Genomic DNA, 24,553 nt, shown 5'->3' with positions numbered 1-24,553 from the left:
CAGAGCACATTTGTGCAATGGTTCTGTAGTAACATTCTTTGTTTGGGTAACAGTTCTCCCTCCCTCCCTCCCATGTTGTCTGCTCAGCTATTGTTTTTAAGCTAAGAAACAAAGACTGCCAGGAGCATGGCAGCTTATAGGAGAAAAGGCTGGCTTCTAAGACATGTTCTATTTTATTCATGTAAAATTCTCAAGTTAAAGCTGAAAGACATTCCTAGAAGTCTACTATTTCCCCCAGCACAGGAATCTACAAAACATTCAGCAATTTCCAGAAAGAAGGAAAAAAATACACTTTTCTTCACAGGTGATTAGATTGAATAATTTCTTGTAATGAAAAGTTCTGCAATCTAAGCTCAACAATACTCAGGTATTCTGATGAGCAAAAATGCCAGGAGGGTTTCTCATCTCAAGCTGATCTCTAAACATGTAAAGTAGAGATGCAACTGAGAGTAAGACAACCTGCACACTAGGGATTTCTCACATTTCACCCCGCATCATCCTATACCAGCCACTGTTAAAGACCCCTCGTGTGCTGCTTTTCTCAGCAGCTGTGCTCTTCCTGCAGAGCCTATCCATCCGCACTGCTAGGGATGCCAGAGCCATGGCTGTAGAAGCAATTCCCACTCTTTCTAGGAATGTAAGAGTTTCAAAACATGGATGCTGGGCTGAGAGATTTTGCGCTTGCTGCCCAAGAAAATATTACACTCTTATAAATATTTTTGGTAGTCAGAAATAATTGTTTGGATGGGGGAAAAAGGGAAGCTTGGACACTAATGGCATTTTATATCGAATAAACTTTAAAGGCTTTTAGAAATACAGCCATATTACAATAAACTGCTGAACTTGAACATCTGGATAGACAGTAAAAGCAGCAATGTTTTAGAAGCTATGCACATGCTCAGCAAGCTGGATGAAGACATCCAGCACATGTACCAGTGGTTCCAGTTCTGCTTCTCCTCCTGGCTTTGCTTAAGCTCCACTTATGATGGAGGTAATGAAGGCAGCGTATTCAGCCACTGAAGAGACAAAGAAAAGCATAAAGAATTCCTCTGCTACAGGTGAATGCTACACATTTTTTTTCTTTGCTTCAGCATTAGGTCACCAGGTAATTTTTAGTAACATTTTGTATTCATAGAAGCTGAGGTTTATAGCCTGTAGGACTTTTTGAAAGTATCCTATCTACAGAAGTTATTAGGAAAGGAAGCTATTAGCAAAAGACAGTATTTTCCTAAACAGGATTTCTCTGTCAATTGTCAGTGATGTTCTAACATGAAAATATTTTGTTCATTTTTTAAACGTCTTCGCAATTTATGAGAATGACATTTCCTGTGGCTGGCAGATTATCAGGATGGTTAATTATTATCAACTCCTTCTCATGCTTGAGGATTCTTGTGCCATTGAACATGTTCACTTAAGAATCCCCCAAAGCCTCAGTGTCTTGCAAGCAGAGACTGTCTACTCATGTTGATAAACACAAAGAAATACTATGCTACTTGCTAGCCAAACAGTACTTCCTTCCAACACTCCTGACCTTCTAAAACTGCCACTTTTAATGGTAACATGATTAAGGATGTAACTGGAGATCTGTATTCTTCGTTGCCTCCAGGGTGAAAAACCCCAGATACAACCCATGTATGTAGCTTTAATAAAATATAAGAGTTACAGGAAAGATTTAACATGTATTAAAATCTGAAGAACTCTTAAAAAACCAAAAATCCCAAAACAACAAAGAAACTGAACGCTAAAGAAATTTTTGACAGAGTAACTGACACATATTTGGGGTACTCCGTATATCCATCGCCAGTTAGAGCCTCAGACCTCCCAAAACACTAGTTCCAAATCTGGCTGCTAAGCTTATGGCACTGAGACACAATACCCTCTAAAACTGAAATTGAAACAAGATCTTTCAGGACTCTTACATGAGTTAATACTTCCATATAGAGAAATCCGTGATTAAGGTTGTAATACCCCTCACAAACACACTTCTGTCCCATACCTTGAAAATCTTGCATAAAATTCTTAAAAATGTATTTGCCTCAAAAACATTAAGACTCCACATTTAAAATTACTGAAGACCTCTTGACTCTCAGGTTTACTCACAAGTGATTTTGGCTTTTTAAAAACAACGGTAATGACAAAACCATTTTTTCAGTATCTGACAAAATGCACAGAAAATCAAAACCAAACAAAATCACCTGGTCATATTTTCTCCATTGCTATGAAGCTGAACAGTGAGATTAATAAATAGGCATATTTCTAAGAAGCTTAGGAACAAAATACAGAAACAAGCTTAGTAATAATCTTTTGGGAGCTGCATATTGTGTCCTATCATTTTAAGAACTTTCCGGACTATAATTTCTCCAACAGGAACTCCCAAACCTCTTATTTGGTAAAAAGAGGTATTAGATGTTTTTAAAACTAAGACATGGAATGGGATGCCCATTTAAAATGCTGAGAATTTGAAATGATCCCCTGAAGACTTGCTTAGCTGGGGCTGGGAAACATCCTACCCAGCAAATCTTTCATTTCTAATGAAACAGTGTTGAAGGCATTTTGGAAAAAGCTCAGTCCCTAAAATGGCTGGAGATGTTGTCTGCAGTTCAGCACTTTATTTAAACAGATACGGAAGCATGCCTGTCACCTCTCCTCCCAAACCTTAGCAGGCAAAAAGCATGTTGAGCTTCGCAGTGCATCCCTTGGTAGGGATTAATCTTTTGCTGTGTATCCTCTGGTACAGTGGTGTGATCCAAACCGTCTTAAATAAACCTCTGTTTTAGATACTTTTACCATGCATACAAACATACTGTTGTTCAAAACACTAAAATCAATACCCCAAATCCTGAGATGTTTCCAATTCAAGATATTTCTATGAGACTGTCTTTTAAAAGTTTAAACCAAAGATCAGTCAGAATGGAGATGTGCTCTATGGTAAAAAAGTAACTAGATTCTCTGTGCCATGTAATAATTTTACTGAACAAATAGCTCTCAAGATGTATTTTCCATAATTTTTATGTACAAAACCCATAGAAGAATAAAACTTTAAGTAACGGTTTTACAGAATACGTTGCAATTAATCATGGCATAGTGTGTTCCCAGATATTCAGTACCGAGCTTGTAAGTCAGAAGCATCTATCATGGGGCATTTAATATCCCATTTTCATCTCTGCAATTACAAATTATTTTTAAGATGCCCCACTTCAGCAGCACTAAGCTTTCACTCAATGCAAATTAATCTATAAACAAGTACTGAAATCAAGGAGGTCTGATTTAGGGACAACATTCAGACATCGCCTGAGACATTTATTACATGATAAATTAATTTGCTAAATGGAAAGTTTCTTTTAAGTAATCTTTGGGTAACTTAAACACATTTAGTTAAGGACAACATACAAATATAACTTATAAAGGTATCTTCTCCAAACAATGACTTTGTGCTAACATGCAGAATAACACCACTCGCAGAATTTAATTAGTGTAGCTTTTAAAGCATTTGCAAACCAAAACTAGTACATTTTTTCTTGATTATTTGATTCAGGGGCTATGGCAGTCAAAAATGCAATATTAGCATTTTCAAGGCTACTTTAAGATAAAATGTAATCATACTAATCATCATTTATTTGTTGCACTTAAATAAACAAACAAAGTTCAGAATAGTGAGTGATTGTGCATTATGAATTATTTCTAATGTGCCTAAAAAAAAAAACCCCAAAATAACAAAACAAAAGCCATCCCAAATTAACAACCGAATTTAAAAATCTGTCATAAACCTATCAAAAAGCCCAAACCATCGAGTTACCAAAACATTACTATGCCCAAGGTTTCAAAGAGATGCAACAGTGTGATTACATTTTGAATTTGAACATTTTCAAGCCTTTGCTTCCATTGATGTAATTAATTTTTACACCCCCTCTTTTTTTTTCTTTAGATCACAGCAGAAATCAAATCATCAAGTGTGAGTGATTACCCATGCTTACTCTAAATGGCAGACGACACAAATTACAGAAACCCAGACCAGGACTACAGTAGTTTACAAAACGTAAAACGAGGCTAACAGATATGCCTTCTTTAGGATAATACATAAGAAGGGTTTTAGGAACTTCATATCAATAGCTCATTTCAGACTATGCAGTGCTTTCTCCTCCCTTCCAGAGGTCTGTGAAATAAAGCAGTAAACATGTTCTCTTTAATATTCAGTTCAGTTAAGAGTTAGTTGCAAAAAGATTATACTTGCATAAATATAAAAACACATGATAAAGCAAAATATTTTTAATTAGTAAGCCAATCATAAATAAATTCACCTAAAATTAACAGAAGCAGCAGCTGTGTTCCTTCTACACGGATACTTTTTTTAGCATGTTTTAATAGTCAACTTCATTGTCTAGCCTGGGACAGAACAATTCATCGTTGAGCACTCAACACCTCTGCACACTGAGCTAAGTCTTTTTTTTTTACTTACATTTTTTACATTTTCTTTACAAATGTAATACTTATGTACATTATATATTTTATTTCTACAACTGATGTACTTTACTGAAACTCTACAACTTTCAGAGGGAATTTGCTGAAGTCTTTAGTAAGTATTAATCATTCCTTTTAAAAAGAAATTCATATAAACAACCAACATACATCACTGCCCTTTGACATCTCTGTTAAGAATCTGGATCTGAAAGGGCTTCTATAATAAATGTAAGAAAAAAGGCTTTACCTAATTGTACATTTCATTAAGAAATATCCCACATAGCTACATAAATTCACCAACTTGCAATAAACAGAGCACCATACCGCTGCACAAGTGGAAACGTGTAGAAACCAATTTAAAGTTTACTAGTGAAACAGCTTCATCACTCCTACCACTTTTAGACTGAAGTAAAACTGCAAAATTCTTTTGGAAATGTATACTTCTTTAGCTGTAAAGCTTCCAAAACAGTGCTGGTCACTGTATATTGTCTGAAGAACAAGCATCCACTTTTTGTAACTTCTGATATGCTTCTCTGGGCCCATGCTTCTCTCTGAAGTCAGGATTTTTCTTCTTTTTACTCCTTGTTCACTTACAGATCTGCTGTTGAATATTAAGTAAGAATTCATAATATGAAAAAGCTGCTTCTGTCCGATCCTCAATTAAATGCTGAAAAAAATCTGTTTTGGCAGGGTTCTCATCTCTGAAAAAAGAGAGGAAAATATTTTAGTCCAATCATTGAGCAAAAAATCCAAGGTAAATACAAGCAGAGGGCTAGGTTCTAATGAAATGCTTATTGGTCCTTGGAGTCTAGATTCAGTCCAAAGATACTACAGCTGCAAACAATCTAAAGTTTGGAAAAAACACTGAAATTTGAAATACACTATCAAACAGCAGCATCTTTGAAAGAAGTATAAAATGGTAGAAAAGCAAGTGAAGCAGGATGTAAAATACCTTGTAGAAACATTAAAAAGGAAACAAAAATAATTTTGTTTTAGGGTTATAGTAAAAGGGTTATATTAAATCCTGATAAAGATTAAAAAAAATGCAGAATTTACATCTCTGATTACATGTAATCATAGAATCACAGAATAGTTAGGGTTGCAAAGGACCTCAAGATCATCTAGTTCCAACCCCCCTGCCATGGGCAGGGACACCTCACACTAGACCATGTCACCCAAGGCTCTGTCCAACCTGGCCTTGAACACTGCCAGGGGACGGAGCATTCACAACTTCCTTGGGCAACCCACTGCAGTGCCTTACCACCCTTACAGTAAAGAATATAATCTTAATTCCCTTCCCAGTTTTTCTTACTTGGCAACAGAAGAGAGAAGGTAAATGTGTCAAAGATCTAGTATCCACAATTACTGCCCCAATAAAAGTTTGGTGGGATGCAGCCAGTATTTGCTGGGGCACAGTCCCTTGTACTCTGCAGTACAGCATGCAGTAAAGTTCTGCTATTTACTGTGGTCTCTCAGCACTACTTGCAATTTCAGCAGCAGTTACAATGCCAACGTAGAAAAGCTTCAGTCCTATGCTTAAACATTATTTGAGTAAGAAAGTCATCATGCTCTCTAAAATGTGATCTCACATCTGGCTCAGTAAACTGAGTACTCTAAAGACAAATATAAAAAATAAACTCAAATATAAGCATTTTATAAAATTTAAACTTCTTTAAGTGGGTGCTTTCATGGTTTCAAAAGGCTACAGAACTTGCCTCACCTGTTGTAAATCAACTGCTGTCCTATGGAGCTCAGTAACAAACACAGACAATTATTAAAACCATCCAGAGATTACTAGCCTTACTTTTTTTTTTCTTAATACATGTACTGAAATTATTAAAGCTATATCAGAAATTAACTTGGTTAATCCCACTGATCTTAAGGACATCCACTGCTTTAACATATTCTTAACAATATAATAAAACTATACAACTAATTAATACCAATAAAACTATTAGATTAATTTGTACTAGATTCTAACATGACCTTTGTTGCTATGAGGTTTCAGATAACAGTACCGTATCAAGTGGAAAGAGGATGTTACTCAGCTTTTTTCAGGCCAGATATTCCAACTTTTCATTAGTGTCAATTGTAATTACAAGTTGCCAATAATTACTTAGTATCTAACAGAAATACTTACTTTATTACTTGAAGAACTGGATTTAAAGGTCTACTGTCTCTAAGCCAAGATATAAAAGATCGTGTCCTTTCTGAAGAAAGTGCATCTACTTCAGGAAGCTGTGTCTGGTTGAAAAGTAATTGAAGGAAGTCACCATCTTTGTTTAAAAACTTGTTTAAAAACTAGATCCTGATAGTCATAACACAATAAAAGGCATAATTTCTATTAAGAAATTATGAAAATTATCATTTTCAAGGCTACTTTAAGATAAAATTTAATCATATTAATCATTATTTGTTTCTTAATTTCTATTAAGAAATTACCAACAATGCATAATATATACCCATTTTTAGTTCAGCCTAAAGTACAAAAATTCAGTAGTATCTGACCTGTAGGAAGCTGTACGTCTTTAACTTAAATTGCCTTTTAAGTGTGAAAGATTTTAGAAAGCAAGCTCATTAAAGAAAAAAAACACAATCATTTTTCAAAATGCTGCTTTCCCAGTTTTATTGCCTTATCTTTCTTTGTCGTCCCTATATGTTGCATTTTGCAGTACTGAAAAGATGAACAAAGCATGAAGTGAAATCTGAATTGTAAGCAAATTTCCAAAAATGCAAAGATTAGACTGGACTATTTCATCAGGGAATAAGCTGAAAAAAAAATAAATAGAATTTAAAAAACTTGAGCCATTCACCAAGCTAAATATACCAACTCTTGGAACAATATAACCTTTTTAGACAATATGAAAAAAGAATTGATGCCAAATTTAAAAGCAGTTCCATTGCTACCTTGGTAGTAAATGAACGGAGGACAAAATTTAAAAGTAAAGATAACTCATTTCTGTTAACTTTTTTCAATTGTTATATAGCATCTATTTATAATGAAAATGAGAGGAAAAAACAACTATTGTCCTTCCTTTAACCAAGTTCTTCCTGAAAACTGTCAACTAATACTTACCACCAGCTGATCAGAGGGGATAGATTTAAACTGCTAATTCAAGCAAAATACAAAACTCTGAACAAGCAGTCCAGTCTGATAGTAGTCTTAAAGTTCACCATTCTTAATCTCTTCTTGTAATTGTATCTTGTCATTTACTTTACCCTTCTTACCATACAAGCTTTATAAGCAGAAATATCTTCCAATGTGCTTCTATAATGACTACTAAGTTTTTGGTACTATCTGAATATAACCATTCAATTATGTACTTTTCTGCAGTATCTTAAAAGGGTCCATCATTACCTGCCACTCATTGACATTTTAGACGTGCTACCCACACAGGAGGGGTCTTCTTTTTTACTGCTGCTCTGTTTCACGCACAAGACTATAGGTACAGCTTATAACATAAAATCCCCTCTACCAAAACACACATCCAAGTATCTTTGATGTCCTAACAGCTAAAAGAGTTTTGTTTTAACATTGACTCAAGGCTTGGAAGCTGAACAAAATCTAAGTCTTGCCCTTTACTTACAGGCCTATCACATCACGCCATAGACCTGGTATCTTACACGAGGTTTGGAGAACAAAAGGCTTCCAAAAAATCATGATATCAATAAAATAACTGTCATCTTAATTAACGTGCCTGGATAGTTTTTGTATCTATTCTGTGGGTTCACAAGAATAGGATGGAATTTCACATACGTATCCATAAAAATAATAAAAGCAGTAATGTCATAGAATAATTTACTTTCCTTCCTTGAAAGCATTTCACAAGTTCTATCTCCCTCTTAAGAAGCTGGGAAGAGGCTAGAAAGTATCCTACTAAAAAAAAAAAAAAAATCCTAATTCAGAGTTACATAATTAAAAACTGAAAATGCAGAGAAAATAGATTAAGTATAGATTCCAAATATAAGCACTCTACAGTTCATTAAAACACCTACCATTTTCTGTGGTACTGATGCATAGTTTGGGTATCCAAGGACATCTTTTATGAAGTTGTTATCACAGTTTTTTCCAATCCAAATGTAAAAAATCTGTAAGATGTTAGAAACAGTTTTAGTAAAGGCCTTGCATACATTTTAGAGAAAGAGACAAGTGGTGACATAATTGGAAGGTAATACCTTTCATGCAAATGAGTCACTTGAAAGCTCCATTTGCAATTCATATATACATCTCTATATTCATTATTTGCACATTTACTTATTAATACACTGGTAGCATTCGGAATAAGATCATTAAATGTCAAAAATTATAGGTAGAAGGCAAATACTGAAAGAATGAGGATGCAGGACACATCTATATTGAACAGTTAATGTGGTAACTTCCCATGTAACCTCCTAAAATAAAACCCCTTAGATTTCATGAAGTCACACCACTGTGTCACTTACTGCACACTGACTTACCAATCTAAAAAAGTCATAGTAAAGCATCAATTATCAAAAACATTAATTATTTCAGACATCTGGAGACAGAAGATAATTTTGACATCCACAGTCAGCCTCTGAACTCATACAAGATTTAAAGCACTCTCTAGACTGCCATTAGAATAGCATAACGTTTTATCACATTTGTGAAGCATAATGCCTTATCCAATCAAGTGTGGTTTAGTGTAATTTCTACAAATAACTTATTTGTGGAGGGTGGACAATTCCCTCACTCTTGCAACTCTTACCTCACACAACCCACAAATCACTTACATTTGTGCATAACTGAGAAGGCTGCATCAGTAGAGAAGTGCTTAGGCTGTAGTACACAGAATTTAATAACTATTAAGAGAAGGTTTGGAAAATGGAAATCCATTTTTTCAAAAAAAAGAAAAAAAAAATCAAGCCTGAAAAAATTCCGAACAAACCCAAACCCCCAGTCGAATGTGAACTCTTGGTATATATTCTAGCATGAAAATAAAATTAACCTCTGAAGCCTTAATATGCAACCTAAAAGATACTGCTCTGATCAAAATACGAAAGCCTTCAACTGGGTCACAGATTACTGCAGGTTACCTGTAATGGTGAATCACTACAGTGTTACTGTTAGGAGTTGACTGCTTTCAATGATTCAGTATGCATCATCTTGATTTTTTTTTTTTAAAGAAATGTGTGCAACGGGTAACTTACTGAGCCACAATCCATTAGAAAAGCTCCTTCTCTTGTCAACTTTTCTGCAGACAGTTTCTGAAGAGGTGGCTGTGGAACAACTCTGTCATTTACATGTATTGTACTCTGTAACAAAAAACAATACTCAGTAACTCCAGAATATAAATAAATCCTGTTTATCTTATCCAGGTAAAATAAACCAAGGAAAAAAAAAAAAAGAAAAACAAAAAGTTTAGCAAAATTTTGAGGAGTCTCATGTAACAAAATGCCATCTTAGGCCTAAAATGATTATGTACATCAAACAACTGTAGAATGTATTTAAGGGACACTTTATCACCAAAAAAAAAAAAAAGTGATTTCATCTGTGTGTGCAACATTTCTCATGCTATAGATGCCAAACTCTCAAAAGACCTTAAATTTTCTACAAACAACCTCCTCAGACTTTTTCATTGTATTCAACTTCACTAGAAGTGCTGCAAGAGCAGAAAACCATAAAATCCCACTCTCTATAAAGGTTCACCATTTTACTGTATTCAAGTAACAAAGTTCTTTGATTTAACATCCTGCCTGAAGTAATACAAGGGTTTGTCCACAGAGCACTATGACTGGTCTGATTAAACAATCTGGCTGTTACCAATAAGATTATAAAAAAAACAAAAACCAAACCCAACCAAAACCAAAACAACCCACAAAACCAGCCAACCAACCATAAAAATCCCAACAATCCAAACCCACCTCCTTCCTCCCCAGCAATAAAACCAGACAAAACCAATAAGAAAAATCCCAAATCCCCAGTATTTTCAGATTAAAGCTGCTTCCCCTTCCAATACAAAACTAGGCTGAATTATTTACTAAGAAACTGTGACGCATTCTGGAAATAATGTAGGGAAAGAAATAGCCTGGAGACTCAGCACATCTCCATATGGTAAAAGAGTATTTAAAAAAAATATCTATTTAAAAAATTCATACATTACCTCATCAATCAACTTGTCTATCCTGTACAAGTTGGGATGTATCATTTTCATCAAATGAACAAGAGGCTGGCTCTTCATCTGGCACATAGCATATACACGATCATCCAAGCGTGTACTTGTGCCTGTTCTAAATGCTTTCTGTTAAAGAACAGTATGTTGTTACTCAAATAAGCCCTGTATTTTATGTCACATATAAACATTGCATTTCAGATGTTTTGCAAGTGTCAAGGAAGGTGACAAAGGTTTTGTAAAGTATCTTACTAAGATACATTAAAATCAAGCACAACTTGAATATTATACCTTTTAAAAGGTAATCCATTCTCCCTCTTTATTGATGAAGGAGAATACATTTCCCCCCTACTTCATGTAAAATTTGTCTGTGATTTCTCATTTTATTCTTGCCATATGTTACTGACCTGTGAAACTGACTGCTGCAAGGTATGCAAAGATACAGGCCCAGAACAGCTCAAAAAAATATTTCTGTGGATAAGATTAACTGGTATTTTACTAGCAAGAATTAAATGTTAAGGAAAAGCTTTGGAAGGGAAATATACTTTCATGTTCTATAGCAGGAACTAGGCTCTCATAGTATTAAATTTATTTTGTAACTCTTCCCTACTGGATTTCTTGGATATCCTTTAGAAGCAATTGGTAAATGATCACTGTGAAAAGCAACACAATGAAGCAAGCACCATATTCTGATTCAATGGGAAATATTCCTATAATCAAAGCTAATATTCACTTCTACAACAAAGTGCATCAGTTGTCTTCTCCCTCGCTGCCAAAAGAATTCTGATTGTGGTTTCTCTATACCCCAGGCTTTTTTAGTTATTGTAAATAAAGACAATAATAATAAAACCCAGTCAAGACCTAAACAACTTATTTTCCCAGCCAGTCTTTCACATGGATCCTCTTCATAGTAAATGGTCTGTTTTTTCCCCATCATCAAAGGTGTTAATTATGGAAGTACCAAAGAAGTCCTAATCAGTGTATTAAAGACTGAAGTAATCACCATGCCAAAGAAAACGAGTTATGATTGGATTTCTTGCCAAACTTACATAAAGGTTGATTCGTGATAAGAAAAGAAAGAAACATCAGACATGGAAATCTTTTAAGCTATGAGATTTATTCATGACAGAATCCTGCAGTGAGTTCTCTATTTTTAAGTATGATGTTTGCCAATATATATTAAAAAAAACCAAAATCACCAAGCAGTAACTACTCCTATTTGAACTTTCAACTATATCACTTCAGTTTCTGTAACAGATTTCTCTGTATCTCCATGGAAACTTATTCTCCTTCTTGGTGCTTTAAAGTACAGAGTGTATGTGTTGAAAAAATATTTGAAATGGTTTTCCTTCATAAAATAAAATTGAAAAAGTATTAACAAGAACTTCCAACAATCTTTATGCGCAACAACAATTAGCTGCCAAAATCAGAAATACTAATTGTTACTATGTACATGTATTTTTAATTGTAAAACAAAATAAGACAAAATATAAAAGGTCCAAAGCCAAGCAAACTATTAAACTTCTCAGGCACTAATTTAAAATAAGCTAACATAGACTTTTATGTGAAAGTCCTGGAAGCTTGAAAAGAATAACGCAATTTTCATAATTTTAGAAAAGTGCACACATTGCTTGACCTAGAGCTGAAGAATTCCTCAAATGGAACAATGATTCACATATCAAACATTAATCCACTAGATTATACATACCTGTTTGAGAAGGGCCAAAACATACAGTGGAAACAACTTGAGGGAATTTGGTGCTATTAGCATGGACTGCTGCAGATTCGAGACAGTTGACATGTATGCTGCCAAGGAATCTACCACAGCATTAACTAAGGCATCTCTTGCATCTGAAAGACTAGATGAAACTGAGCGATCCACAGCTGGTGGGTTAGAAGGATAAAAGAAGTTAATATAGGTGGCCTCATTCATTCCCTTGAATTCTGAAAATCTCAATTGTGCTTTTGGGTGATATTTTAGGATTAAAAACAAAAAAGAAATAACCTAAACCCACACCAGTGGCCTTAACTATTTTAGGAGAAAACAGGAAGATTGCCCATACCAAAACTCACATTCACAATGCTTAAAAAAAATACAGTGTGGGTGATCTCTGCTCCCTAGTCTTGGGGGGAATTTTAAAAAAATTGTTTAAAGCTATGGTATATACCCGAGACTAAATATAAATTCTGTTTTAAACCTTATTCAAGTAAGTTAGCTGTTGATTAAGCTCTCTGCTCTCCTATGTCCAAGATACGATTTGCAGCAACTTTCCCTCTCCCCCCAGGAAATTTCTTCCATTATTTCAGTGGCATAATTATGATTAGTGCAAATGAAACTTTATCTCTCTCTACTGAGAAAGGGCTGCAAATCCTTTGGCTGGAGGAAGCCACCTGCTGTATTAAATGTGCACTCAAGACGAGATGCTATTTATTTCTTCTAATTTATTTAACCATTAATAGACAACATAGCATCTATTAAAATGCTGCACAGAGCCATGCACGTTCAATGGCAGAGATGAGTCTATGAAACAGCTACTTATGACCCAGAAGTAGGGGACAAGTAAGAATCTTCCACCCAGCAATGACAGGATAGAACCATACAAAACTAATGCATATCTCAGATACCTTGTTGTCAGAGGTTCCCTTTTCATCTCCAGTAACTCACTACACACTGTATCACTGTTTAAGTAGTAACAACTACTACACAACTGTATCACTGTTTAAGTAACCCCAAATGGTAAAGTTTGATATAACAGCAGTGATGATGACACAAAAAAGAGTTTTGATTCAAGTACGCTATGATTTTTTGTCCTTTAATAAACTCTGGAGAATAATCTAGTAAGACTCCTTTTAAATTATTAAAGTCAACTAAGTATTCAGATTAAGGAATATTTCAGTTGACAGTTTTGGTATAACTTTGATTTTGTTATTTTTAGTATTCTCAGGCTTCCATTCCAACCTTTTGCCACAATACTCAGGTTTCATTCACTACTTGATTTAAATGGCCATCAAAAGTAAGAAGAGAAAAAGATATTTGAAGTTTGAATCTTCCTGGTCTGTACTCACCCATGTTTGCCAAGAGACATACAACTGCTTGTACATCCGCTCCTGCATATACATCAGCCAGTGAACTTACTACAGGTAAGCAAAGCGTGTGCACTCGGATTCGACGTTCACCTAATAAGTAGAGATCATTTTGCAGTATTTCCTGGTAGAGGTGTACTAATTCAGTCATTACAGAATACCTCCTCTCATATAAGATACATCCATTTTGTAAAAATGCACCAATCAGGAAACTGCTGTAACACTCTCCTGTTCCTGTCTCTTCACCTGTTCAAATTATGCAGTGCTCTAAGGCATTCAACTTATTAACGAGCACAAGTTTGTAACGCAAACTAGCATGTAACATCCACGATGTGTCTTGATCCTACAAATGAAGTACACTGATTCCCAGCCCAAAATTTTGTGGCATTTTCCACAACAGAAATTAGCAGCTATTCTTCATGCCCCCACAATGTATTTGCAACTAGCTCTAATCTATCACAGGTCTGTGATTTTGAACAAAGCACATGCCAAACATGCCATGTTGCTTATAACAACAGTGTGCCTTTGAAGTATCTTGCTGAATCAGCTCTATGCAGGATAGAGATAAATTACATTTCCCCATCAAAATAAAGTTGATAAAGAGTTACATTATGTGATTAACTGCCAAGTAGGCTCTTATCTTTAAGAAATTTCTGTTAGGGTATAGAGAACAACAAAAGGCTGTGAAATTAGCTGTGTGGAACTAACTAACATTATGTTAGATGAAACAACAAAAAACTGGGTGGCCAATCACTTGAATTGGTTTACCTTTGCTTGAAGTATACAACAGAGCTGTTTGAAAACAAACCAAAGATGTGTCAGTCAGACTTTCCTCAATGGACATTTGTACTGCAAATCCAGCATCAGGATTGACATTGGCAAGGGACAATAAATCAGTAGATCGTACAAAAAAGTTCCCATGAAAAGTGTGTATTGAAAGACCTAGAAGCAGATTAAATAATTCAGAGTGAAGCTACAATAGCATGAAAACCTGTCAATAATTAACATCCACAGTTCTCAAGATAAGTTTAAGAAAATAGTAAAAATGCTTATTCTAACTATCATGCAAAATCAATTATGTGACTCATTAGACATTTTAGCATGGTCCTGTACAGTTCAGATTAGATTCTGGACACTGAACTGAACAATGGTCTTACACTAGACATGTCAACTTACCTGAAGCAAGATGGTGCCGTTTTAAGTGAAAACAAAAACAAAACAAAAGGCAAAAATTAACATAACTTACATAAAAGAAACTATCTGACTACTCTTCAGTGAAAGAGAAATAACCTGAAATCTCATGTTGCTAAACACTAAGTACATCAAAATGACAGCTAACATGCTTTCACCAACTTTTCCATATGTATTAGTATTTCAAACATACCTTTTGTGCATCTTATGCGCATAACTGCTTCAAATCCAATCTTTCTTGTAAGGTATCTTTTAAGGTCTTTTTGCAACTTTTCGGCCTGAGCAGGATTATGGCTACGATGGAAAGATGGATAGTAATAGATGCACCCTGCAGAATACTTGGACATGCAAGCTGTGACAGAGAAAAAGATATGGTTGAGAAGTAAAACCTAAATGTGAAGTCAGGACACAAAAGCTCTGTCCAACCTTCTGCAAGTCACAGCTATGCTCATCTTTTTCTTGGTATGACCCACATCTGTAAGACAACAAGAACTGGCCCATACTCAGGGATGAGTCACCCCAATATGCAGTGATCTAATAATAAACTTACTGCAATAAGCATGCTACTTTTGACTGCTAAGACAGGAGTGCATGCAGAAATAGATAATGGTGTAGAGGCAAAATTAAGTGTGCATGCAGAGACAAATCTTGGTTTAATACTGAAAGATGAGAAGTCTTTCCTATCCTCATGATTAAACTTTATTACTTCTTTGCCATCTGTTTCCTCTTCCTGAACAGAAGAGTACCTTCTCTTTTAAAACTGCGAAATCCCAGAATAAACTGTCTGATATGAGCAATCCAACACTTATTTTTTACTGCTACAAACTTCAAAGTCAATTCCTTTGCAGCATTAGCTGCACTTACAAAGTACAAAAACACTGACATGATTTAAGAATTCCCAAAGTAGCCTGTGCTTCCGAAGACAGTGTGGAAAATTGAATGCACACGTGAGGTACTTCTTACCGAGAGAAGCTAGATCAGAATACTGTGAACTTAAGAGAAATAAATCCACAGCAGTCTGCTGGCCTGAACAGTCCAGTGCCAACTTCTTATAAAAATCCGTTGCTGGACCAAGATGATGGACCACCTTTGGTGAATAAATTATACAGGAAAGAGTTAAGACAGCAATTACACTCTAACTTTATGTAGCAAAGACATGCTATTCAGTAGCAAAGTATCATAAGGAAGTTTCCTTTAAGTAATAATTCATAGGCATTTCCACCTGCAGAAATTATTTACCTCAAGCTCCTTATTCTCTTAGTTTGTATTTACAAGTAATTATGATACTTATTTTGCAAGTAGGTATCCTAACATAACTGATATGTAATAACCTAATACAACTGCTACAAAGTATCATAATGTAACTGCTACAAACTTTCAAAGAAGTTTAATTCTCATACAAATAACATTCATGTACCTATGCGGCACTTACTGGATGCTGTAAACTACAAGGCCATAAATATAGTAAGCAGTAATGTTTCGGGTCTACAATTAAATATATCCACGCTTTGGTTCAAAACCCAGGTTGATATTAATTGAGTCAGTGATATTTGAAGCTTCTTTTGCTTGCCAAGAAAACCTATTGACCAAAGGCCCAAAAGACAGCTCACGCACTCTGAAACAATACCATACACACATGTATAAAATAGTGAAGTTAAATGCACATAGACATCAAATAATTAAAATTTAGGGAACTGCTATAAAACAAAACCCAAGAGTTGATTTGCAGAACTACTCAAGTCAGAAAGACACGGCTAGTCCCTAGTCTCATGAGATGAACATTAAAGGAAGTTTTTGTACCTTTGTGCTTGACCTTTGATTGGGATCTTCTCTGGAATGCAAAAGCCCTGCTCCCAAAGATGGTAACTGAGTCTGAAACACAGATATCCGACCACCCGTTGGAGACATCAATTTAAATGCAGCCTGAAGAGCAGGGCCCAACGCACTGTGTGTTTCTCTTGTATTGGTGAACATATTTGGTAATGCATTCAATAGATCTTTTATGAGCTGCAGAACAGATTGAAAGGTGTTTATGAGATTTTGCAAGCTGAGATTTTCTGCTATTTCTAAAAAGCTGAACTGGAACAACTGGTAGACAAAGAATTCAGCTTAGTTTCAACACACTAAGGAAAACAAAGCAATAAATTTAAAAACTATGATGCATCAAACAAATAACATGTAATACTTCTATAATTAAAAATTAAAAAGTAGCACTGGAATTACATATTATGAAGACAGGCATGAATTCAAAGTTTAAAAGGAACCTCTTTATTTAACTTTTTTCTATATTCAATGACATGTTTTCAGTAATCGTACCTCTTTGCTTTCATGGAGATTTACAAGTAAACTATCTGGTGTAGGTAGGAAAATATCTGTAGGGAGAATGGATAAAAAAGCATCTTAGCAAAATAAACCCCCAAACATCAAAACAGAATAAAATATTTCACTGCCCACTGCTATACGTACCATAAAATACAGCCTACTTTTCTGATATACGTATTAGAGAAAATAATACAGTCTATACAAAGCTTGTTTTATTCAAAGCAAAATCAAATTTCACTTTTTAAAAACCACCTACTCTGTAGTTAACTATTATTTTTTAAAAATATATTTAAATATTTTTAAAAATATATTCCCTTTACATTCAGTAAAATTGACATAATTTTGGAATTTCTCCAGAATATTGGAGAAATTCTAATCTTTCTTCTGGGGGAAAAAAAAAAAAAAAAAAAAGAAAACCCAGAAAACTAGTTCTTAAAAAATCTGGTTTCCATCTTTTTCAACTTACCATCGATATCTGAGACAATCAGCATCTGAGGCTGCGATAAACCTTCTTGCAAGTTGTAGAACTGAACAGTGCTGTCAAACGTTATGAACCCTATCCTTGTTCTCGAGTCTCCAGGCAGCCTGAAGCATTAAAAAAAAACACCACAAAACCCAACCAATTAAACTCCAAATTTATCTCTCAAGATACATAAGTAGGATATAGCTCCTGCTGATGTTAGCAGAAACTCAGCTCATGTATCAAGGGTGAACAAAAGGAAGGAGATCTGAAACATGAATACAAGTAATAATTCTTCAGTATTTTCTAAAAAGGTGGGATAGTGATACCATTTACAGGACTAAGTGTTACAGATAAGCAATCACGAAGATATTGATGCTTTGTTCCAAGTTGGAACTTAGTAGGTTTGTTTAATCATTACACTGACATATGACAGAAGGTAGCCGTTTCAGTTTTTAATGGAAAATAGTTTGTTCTGCTTTTTTCTAATTAAAACCCCACATTTACTAACATAGTTAAAGAGCACTTACAGCCCTAAACCAAAATCCAGTCTCTCTACAATGCAAAATACTTATTTCTCATGTGGCTCATGTTCCTATATATGGCATTAGAAATACAGAAAGAAAAACTGAATGAGATTTCTCAAATAAAACAGCAAATGCTGAAAACCATGATGGTGAACAAAAGCAATAGCGGCTAATACTGGTTTTACCATCTAGGTATACAAATTAATTGGATGCATTCCTGTAGACTTTGTATGGAATTTTATGCGTTTTCCTAAAATAATTTAGCATGTGTCTGAGACTCACTGTATGTTTTGATATCTTTATTGGAAATTAAAATCAAGTTTCCTAAGAAACACTTGCAGAAAACAATTTTCAGAGTGAGATCTCAACAGGATGCAAATTAGTTTTCAAAAGACACAAACAGTAAAGTTTATTAACCCATGCTCATAAAGCACCACCACCAATCCCATACATGCTGTTCCAGTATAAAAGTGAGAACAGATAGAAAGCAGCACAGGTACATCTGTGTAGCTGTGATCTGAAAAAGACCAAACTGAAAAATCAGACAACTGGTTGTCAGACATTTCAGACAGTCTCACACGAGTTACAACATTCCAGGACATAGCACCTCAGCCATTTCAGACGAAGAACAGGCCAATTTAATCCCTGTAATTTAGTTATTTTTGTTGGTCTTGTCAAGGGGAAAGACTGTAGCTTATAGACGTTTGTACAATCAGCATGTTGCTAGAATTTACAGCAACATATACTTTGCATATAAATAAGTAAATTATTTGCAGATCCACCTTTAACCACATGCAGGGAAGAAAGCTCTCATCATGTAAACTGCTTCAACAGCTGTTCAGGTTTTTTTAGAGATGCAAGTTGCACATCAGAATCTCAGGCAGCAGAACTTCTGTCCTTTAGGGACAGAATATCTGAACACTATACGCAGGTTTTCTACAAAACTGGATGTTAGTATTGTTCATAATAACACATTAACTAATTTGAAAAGTTTATTTATATTCTTACTTGTCTAGGTTTTCCAGCAATGACTGGCAGACTATTGTCAAATATCCAGCCTCCACTGCATTATGAGATACATCTAAAACAAATAAATATACCGCTGGCTGAGGAGGACGAAGCTACAAAGTAAAAAAATAAAAATAAAAAAAGTTCAAAAATCATATTTAAAGAAATTTTAACAACGATTAGTCATTTCAAAGGGAAGCGGGAAAAGGGAATACTTAGAAAAAAAGCAAGGTATACGTTACACAGTAAAACTGATTTACTAACTAGAAGTCATGTGGACAGATATAACTAAAATTCCTAGTGCTCAACAGTTCCCATTTGTAACAAGTATATAATGCTGTGCTTCCAAACAGAATTCGGTATTTTAGTCTCTCCTTCCAAGAGTCAACTCAAAAATGACTTGTAACAGATACAGAATTCACTCTTCAAAACACAACTGTTCTTTCAGTATGTGCACAATGCAATCAATTAAATGGAATTAAAATATTCTACCTACATACTTCTCCCAACCATGTAATAAGCTGTATTTATTCATTGCCAAATGTCTTGGCCACAGTACTTAAATTCAAGAAATATATTTCTGCTGTTATTAATGTCATTATGAACAGGGCCTTTTCTCAGGCCTTGTTTATCTTTCTTGGAGACAAGACTACTACCACCGTAATTGTAGACTGACTCCTAGTTAGAACAATTTCTATCATAATTATCAACAAAAAATTTGAACCCAACTTAATTCCCTCATTATTCCATTGGTCTTTCAAAATGTCTTCAAAATGATGGAGAAACCCAAGATCAGGCTAATGCTACATTAAACTACAGTGGACAACTATATGCATTGCAATTGCATCTAACTGTCCACATTTACTAAAACTCAAAATAAGTATTTTAACTATTATATGGTCTTAAGAGGACCTTCACAGGAAAATTAACACATACCACTGGAGCATTAAGCAGCATTAATTGCAAATGCATTTATATTAACATGCATTATTAATAATCGGTGTTGAAGCTACCATGAAAACTTCTTTTACCATATAGTCTGAGGAAGCAATGAATTCCACTGTAGAATTTTGGACCTCTGGCCGTTTGTGAGGCTCTCCATAAGATCGCGTCAGAGGATTATACATAAATTCTTCAGGAACTATAAACAACAAAAAAAATTGGGTTTATTTTTTCAAGAAAGTTTATATATCTGTCAGCAAATAAAAAGTATTATGGCAGCCAAAGGAAAGGGAAACTAATGCAGACATTTCAGCTATCACTAACAACAGAAAAAGACTTACATTAAGGATACATAAAACAAACGAACTTTTCAAGTATCTCAAGCAACAGCAGTTAAGTTAACTGAAAACAAAAGAAGGCCTATTTCAAAAAACAGTAGCTTGCCAGCTTTAAAACACCAATGCAAATAGAGCATTTCACAATAACAAAAAGCTTCAACTTCTACCGTTTCTCATAAACTCTGGCCTGGATCACAGACAGTAGCAGCTGTTATCATGTTTCTATTTGTATGTTGGAACAACAGTCAATGGAGTAAATTGATTCTATTATAATCAGGATAATATGGTTACATTTTTTCTGTCACCAAGAAAACTGCAAAACAACCTTCAAGCAAAACAAGCTTCAGAAAATGCACAGAACATTTGACTTACGATCCAGAGGTTTTTTAAAAAAAAACCAAAACCCACCTAAGGAACGCTGTCATTTTAATCTAAAGCATGGACTGATATAATGCAAATACTTGAAAGAGATTTTATTAATGCAAGCTTCTCTTCCTACAAAGACTCACCATCATTAACTCTATAGCACAGATTGCATTTCCACCTCCTTTGATCAATGAAAGAAACAAAAGGGTTGATATATGTCCTGCAGGATCTGCATCTCACTATTGTACTTGATGTTATTACTGGTAATTGCTAAAAAGAAACAATGGAAAACTGTAACAAAGGTACACAATCATTTTACAGAAAACATTATTATGCAGTACTGTGCATAAAAGCTTCATAAGACTAGATATTCTATTTCAGCTAATTTTCTTAGAGTAATTATGATGTCAATTAAAAAACCCCTTCCCTTTAAAATCCAGAGAAATAGTATTTATTATCTTAATCCAATCACACAAATCAAAAGTTGAAACGAGATCTTTAATGAAATTACTTTAAATTACACAGTTACAATGACACAGCCACTATAGTAACAGGAATAATGAAAGACAGGACAACTTTGCGTGATTAAACATGACAGAGAGCAAACCTTACACTAAGAGCACACATCATATGAAAAGAAGTCATAGCAGACAGTTATTTACCTTTTCACATAAATACAAATAAATTAAATGGAGAGGGGCTGATTAACACTTATGAATAACCTCACATTGTGTTTACCTTCTATTGACAGCATTTATTATGCAGTAACACATTCAACATAAACACTTGTTTCCAAGAGGGCATTGTAAATACCTTTCCGAGAGGCATCTAACAGTTCTGAGCCCAACACAAGAGTAGTAATTCAGAGCTTCAGAGAACCACTGGCAAACAAGGATTTCCAAGAATAAGGAAATAATTTTGAAGGACTTGTCCAAAACTTTTCCCTCACGAATTAAAATGAGGTAGCAAATCAAGGTTTTATTTCTCCTCCTCCTAAGTCCCACATAACTTAGGCCTTAGAGTTCAGTGTATTTTATTGCCTGAACAAAAATAAGACAAATGTGTATATTAAGTACATACATTAAAAAAAGGAAAAGTAAGCTACTGTACCGTTAGGTCTCTGAAGGGATGTAGCAGCAAACCTAAAGGAAGTTTAGCTTTGTTTAACAAAGCCTGTGTCTGTGGAATATTTGTCAATGTACATCGAAATGAACTGAAAAGAAAAACAGGATGTTGAAAACAGAATTTTAAAAGATGTTTAAAACATTGTGTTAACACCTGATCTTAAAGAATTCTGAAATTTAAGAAATCCTGTATTATAAAGCTGATTTAATAAATAAAAACTAATGCATCAAGGAGATTAAGAAAAAGCCTTCTAAAGAAATTAAACAAAAATATACTCCCCTGCTCCCCAGTTTAGTAGTTCAGCAATGAAGGTATATCAAACTTAAAATAAAGAGGTAAAACTAATTTAGGTACAACGCTCAATGTAAAATGCTGTATTTTTTAATAATTACAAAGAGTTTTTTTAGGGGGATGAAGGAACTAAAGAAGGAATACAGTATTTGCTAGTTCTCAAAAAATAATATTGATAAAACAGTACAAAAGGATCTCAAATACTGAAAAAGTAACAATATTTTCTTTTGCTTAAAGTGGAAGGTGAGCTTAAAAGATAAAAAAAGGTCACTAAAAAAATCCCAATGCACAAATAGCGCTGTCCAAAGTGTTCCACACATGAGAATCACTTTGAGACCACCCACTTTGTGATTTCTGTTTTCTGATGGGACATGCATTGCCACTAGGGTAGTAAGCTGAGTTAGTGTGGGGCGATGAATAAAATTTATTTTGTAATTAGAATTAAGATTTTTTTAGGGCCAGCAGTTTCCATTGTATCTAGCTGCACCTGAGTTGGGACAGTAAAAAGTACTGCTTAATGTTAACAAGAGGTGAAAGGATAATTGTAATCGGGATTACAATTTTCACAGTAAAATGTGTTCAGAGTTTATTCAGTGTACTTAGACGTGATCATCATAATTTTCTGGAAAAAAGTCCTATGCAATATTATAAAAATATTCTATGAGATGTACTGCATGACAATAAGGAGTTTATTAATAGATTTTTTTCCTTAACATAGATAAAACAAAGCAAAGACTAAGCAGATCTGATGTTGTAATAAGTGAGCCCAACTCAATGCATTCTGATGGCAGCATGATTTCAACCTTTATATAGGGATGTAGAGGATAAACTTATTTTCAAGTGAGTTATATTAGGTCATTACAAAGATTTAAAGTCAGGAGTCATTTTAGACTTTTTTGACACTACACATAATTATCAGTCACTGGAAAATGCTGTTCTAGGCACAGTACACTTACTCTGGACTGCAGTTTAATTTCCTAAGTTCAGAATTCAAGTTAGGCACAGGGGCTGGAACTGAAGATACAGGCAAAATATTTCTATCTTGTGTGAGGTTTACTGGTCTCAAGCTTTCTGGCTGCTGACTATGCTGTAAACTTAACCCTCCTATGGAAGAGGACAGCTGGTTCACACCTGGATATTGCTGAAAAAAAGTGAGAGCATTGCAAACGGGTAAACACACAGTCATGTTTGAATAACAACCTTAAATCTTCCCGTAATCCCAATTCTTCCAAACATATTAAAAAAAATACAGCAGTAATTAGTAATATACCCAAACAAGAGAAGAGTTTTATGGTAGAAATTAAAAAAAATGCTAAGACACAACTGACATAACAGCCAAATAAGTATCATTGGACAAAATTCAAACTTATTATACAAATCAACACTGGAGGTCACACATAAAACTTCAAGCTTCCCAGGCATAAGAAAACAAGTTACTAGAAGGCTGACAATACCCCCCTCTCCCCCCAGAAGGTTACAATGTAACTTTTCCAAGCTACAAAAACTTAAAAAGATATTTATTTTTAAATTAAAACCAAAACACTATAAAAGAGGAGAAAAGGTTAAGTTGGAATGCACACTTGAGGTCTGGCTGTCCAATGCCCAGCTCAAGCAAGGCTAACTTCAAAGTTAGATCATAGTCTTGCCCAGCTGAGTTTCAAAAATATCTAAGGATTGATGACTTCACAGCACGATCTGTTCCCCACTCCTATTCTGAAGAATTTTCCTTTATAGGTCCAACCAGAATTTCATTTGCTGCAACCAGTAATTACTGGGTTTTGTTCTTTTATTTTGTACTCCTGAAAAGAGTCTAACTTCTCTGCCCTTCTTCTGCATCTGTATTTTGCCTCAGTAACTGCCTCTTCATCAGATTTCACTGCTCTTAGGTGACTCACATGTGCATCAGGAGCCAGGTGATTGTACTTGAGTGCTTGTTCCTCTCTTTACCAGGAAAAAGAACAGATGGAGGCAACCAGCTGTACCACACACCCAGCACAGGCTCTGCACAGCTCTTTCCTCTGGACCCTATATCTTGGTTTTAAGGTGATTTAATGCTTGAGATCATAGCCCACAGTGGCACTCTGCTCAAAATCATTTTTGCTGATGAAGTACTTCATTGTGTTTCTTCATGGTTTCCTATCAATAAACTACAGCTGTTTGAAACCCCAAACATTAAAACTGTGGATGCTGGTAATAAGTGGTGAAGCAAAATTGTTAAGTGTAACTTTTTGGAGATATACTTAAAATTTTAATTCAAAAGCATTCTAATAAGAAGTTAGGATCCAGAACTATGATATCAATATTACACTT

The 24,553-nt window shown here is 34.8% G+C and overlaps 1 protein-coding gene across 2 annotated transcripts in view; it reads right to left on the bottom strand.

Annotated features, from left to right (window-relative positions):
* Positions 1–4,251: 4,251 nt before the first annotated feature.
* Positions 4,252–24,553, bottom strand: part of SEC24B (SEC24 homolog B, COPII coat complex component) — a 42,682-nt gene continuing 22,380 nt past the window's right edge. For both annotated transcript variants that reach the window (XM_061478462.1, XM_061478458.1), the window contains 18 exons: positions 23,200–23,384; positions 21,938–22,040; positions 20,971–21,097; positions 20,213–20,322; positions 19,182–19,294; positions 17,653–17,771; positions 17,181–17,236; positions 16,665–16,871; positions 15,828–15,951; positions 15,058–15,216; positions 14,442–14,615; positions 13,656–13,766; positions 12,298–12,473; positions 10,581–10,718; positions 9,628–9,732; positions 8,455–8,547; positions 6,599–6,702; positions 4,252–5,159 (listed from right to left, as the gene is read on the bottom strand). In XM_061478462.1, coding sequence (XP_061334446.1) covers positions 5,045–5,159; positions 6,599–6,702; positions 8,455–8,547; positions 9,628–9,732; positions 10,581–10,718; positions 12,298–12,473; positions 13,656–13,766; positions 14,442–14,615; positions 15,058–15,216; positions 15,828–15,951; positions 16,665–16,871; positions 17,181–17,236; positions 17,653–17,771; positions 19,182–19,294; positions 20,213–20,322; positions 20,971–21,097; positions 21,938–22,040; positions 23,200–23,384 — 2,319 coding nt within the window. In that variant the 3' untranslated portion in view covers positions 4,252–5,044. The remainder of the gene's footprint in view (positions 5,160–6,598; positions 6,703–8,454; positions 8,548–9,627; positions 9,733–10,580; positions 10,719–12,297; positions 12,474–13,655; positions 13,767–14,441; positions 14,616–15,057; positions 15,217–15,827; positions 15,952–16,664; positions 16,872–17,180; positions 17,237–17,652; positions 17,772–19,181; positions 19,295–20,212; positions 20,323–20,970; positions 21,098–21,937; positions 22,041–23,199; positions 23,385–24,553) is intronic.

Source organism: Pezoporus flaviventris, unplaced genomic scaffold (genome assembly GCF_033815535.1).
Source record: "Pezoporus flaviventris isolate CSIRO_AGI_PZ_B2104156 unplaced genomic scaffold, CSIRO_AGI_Pfla_v1 ptg000002l, whole genome shotgun sequence".
Classification (NCBI taxonomy): Eukaryota; Metazoa; Chordata; class Aves; order Psittaciformes; family Psittacidae; genus Pezoporus; species Pezoporus flaviventris.
The sequence above is the reverse complement of the archived record's forward strand: the minus strand, read 5'-3'. Positions and strand labels throughout refer to the sequence as shown.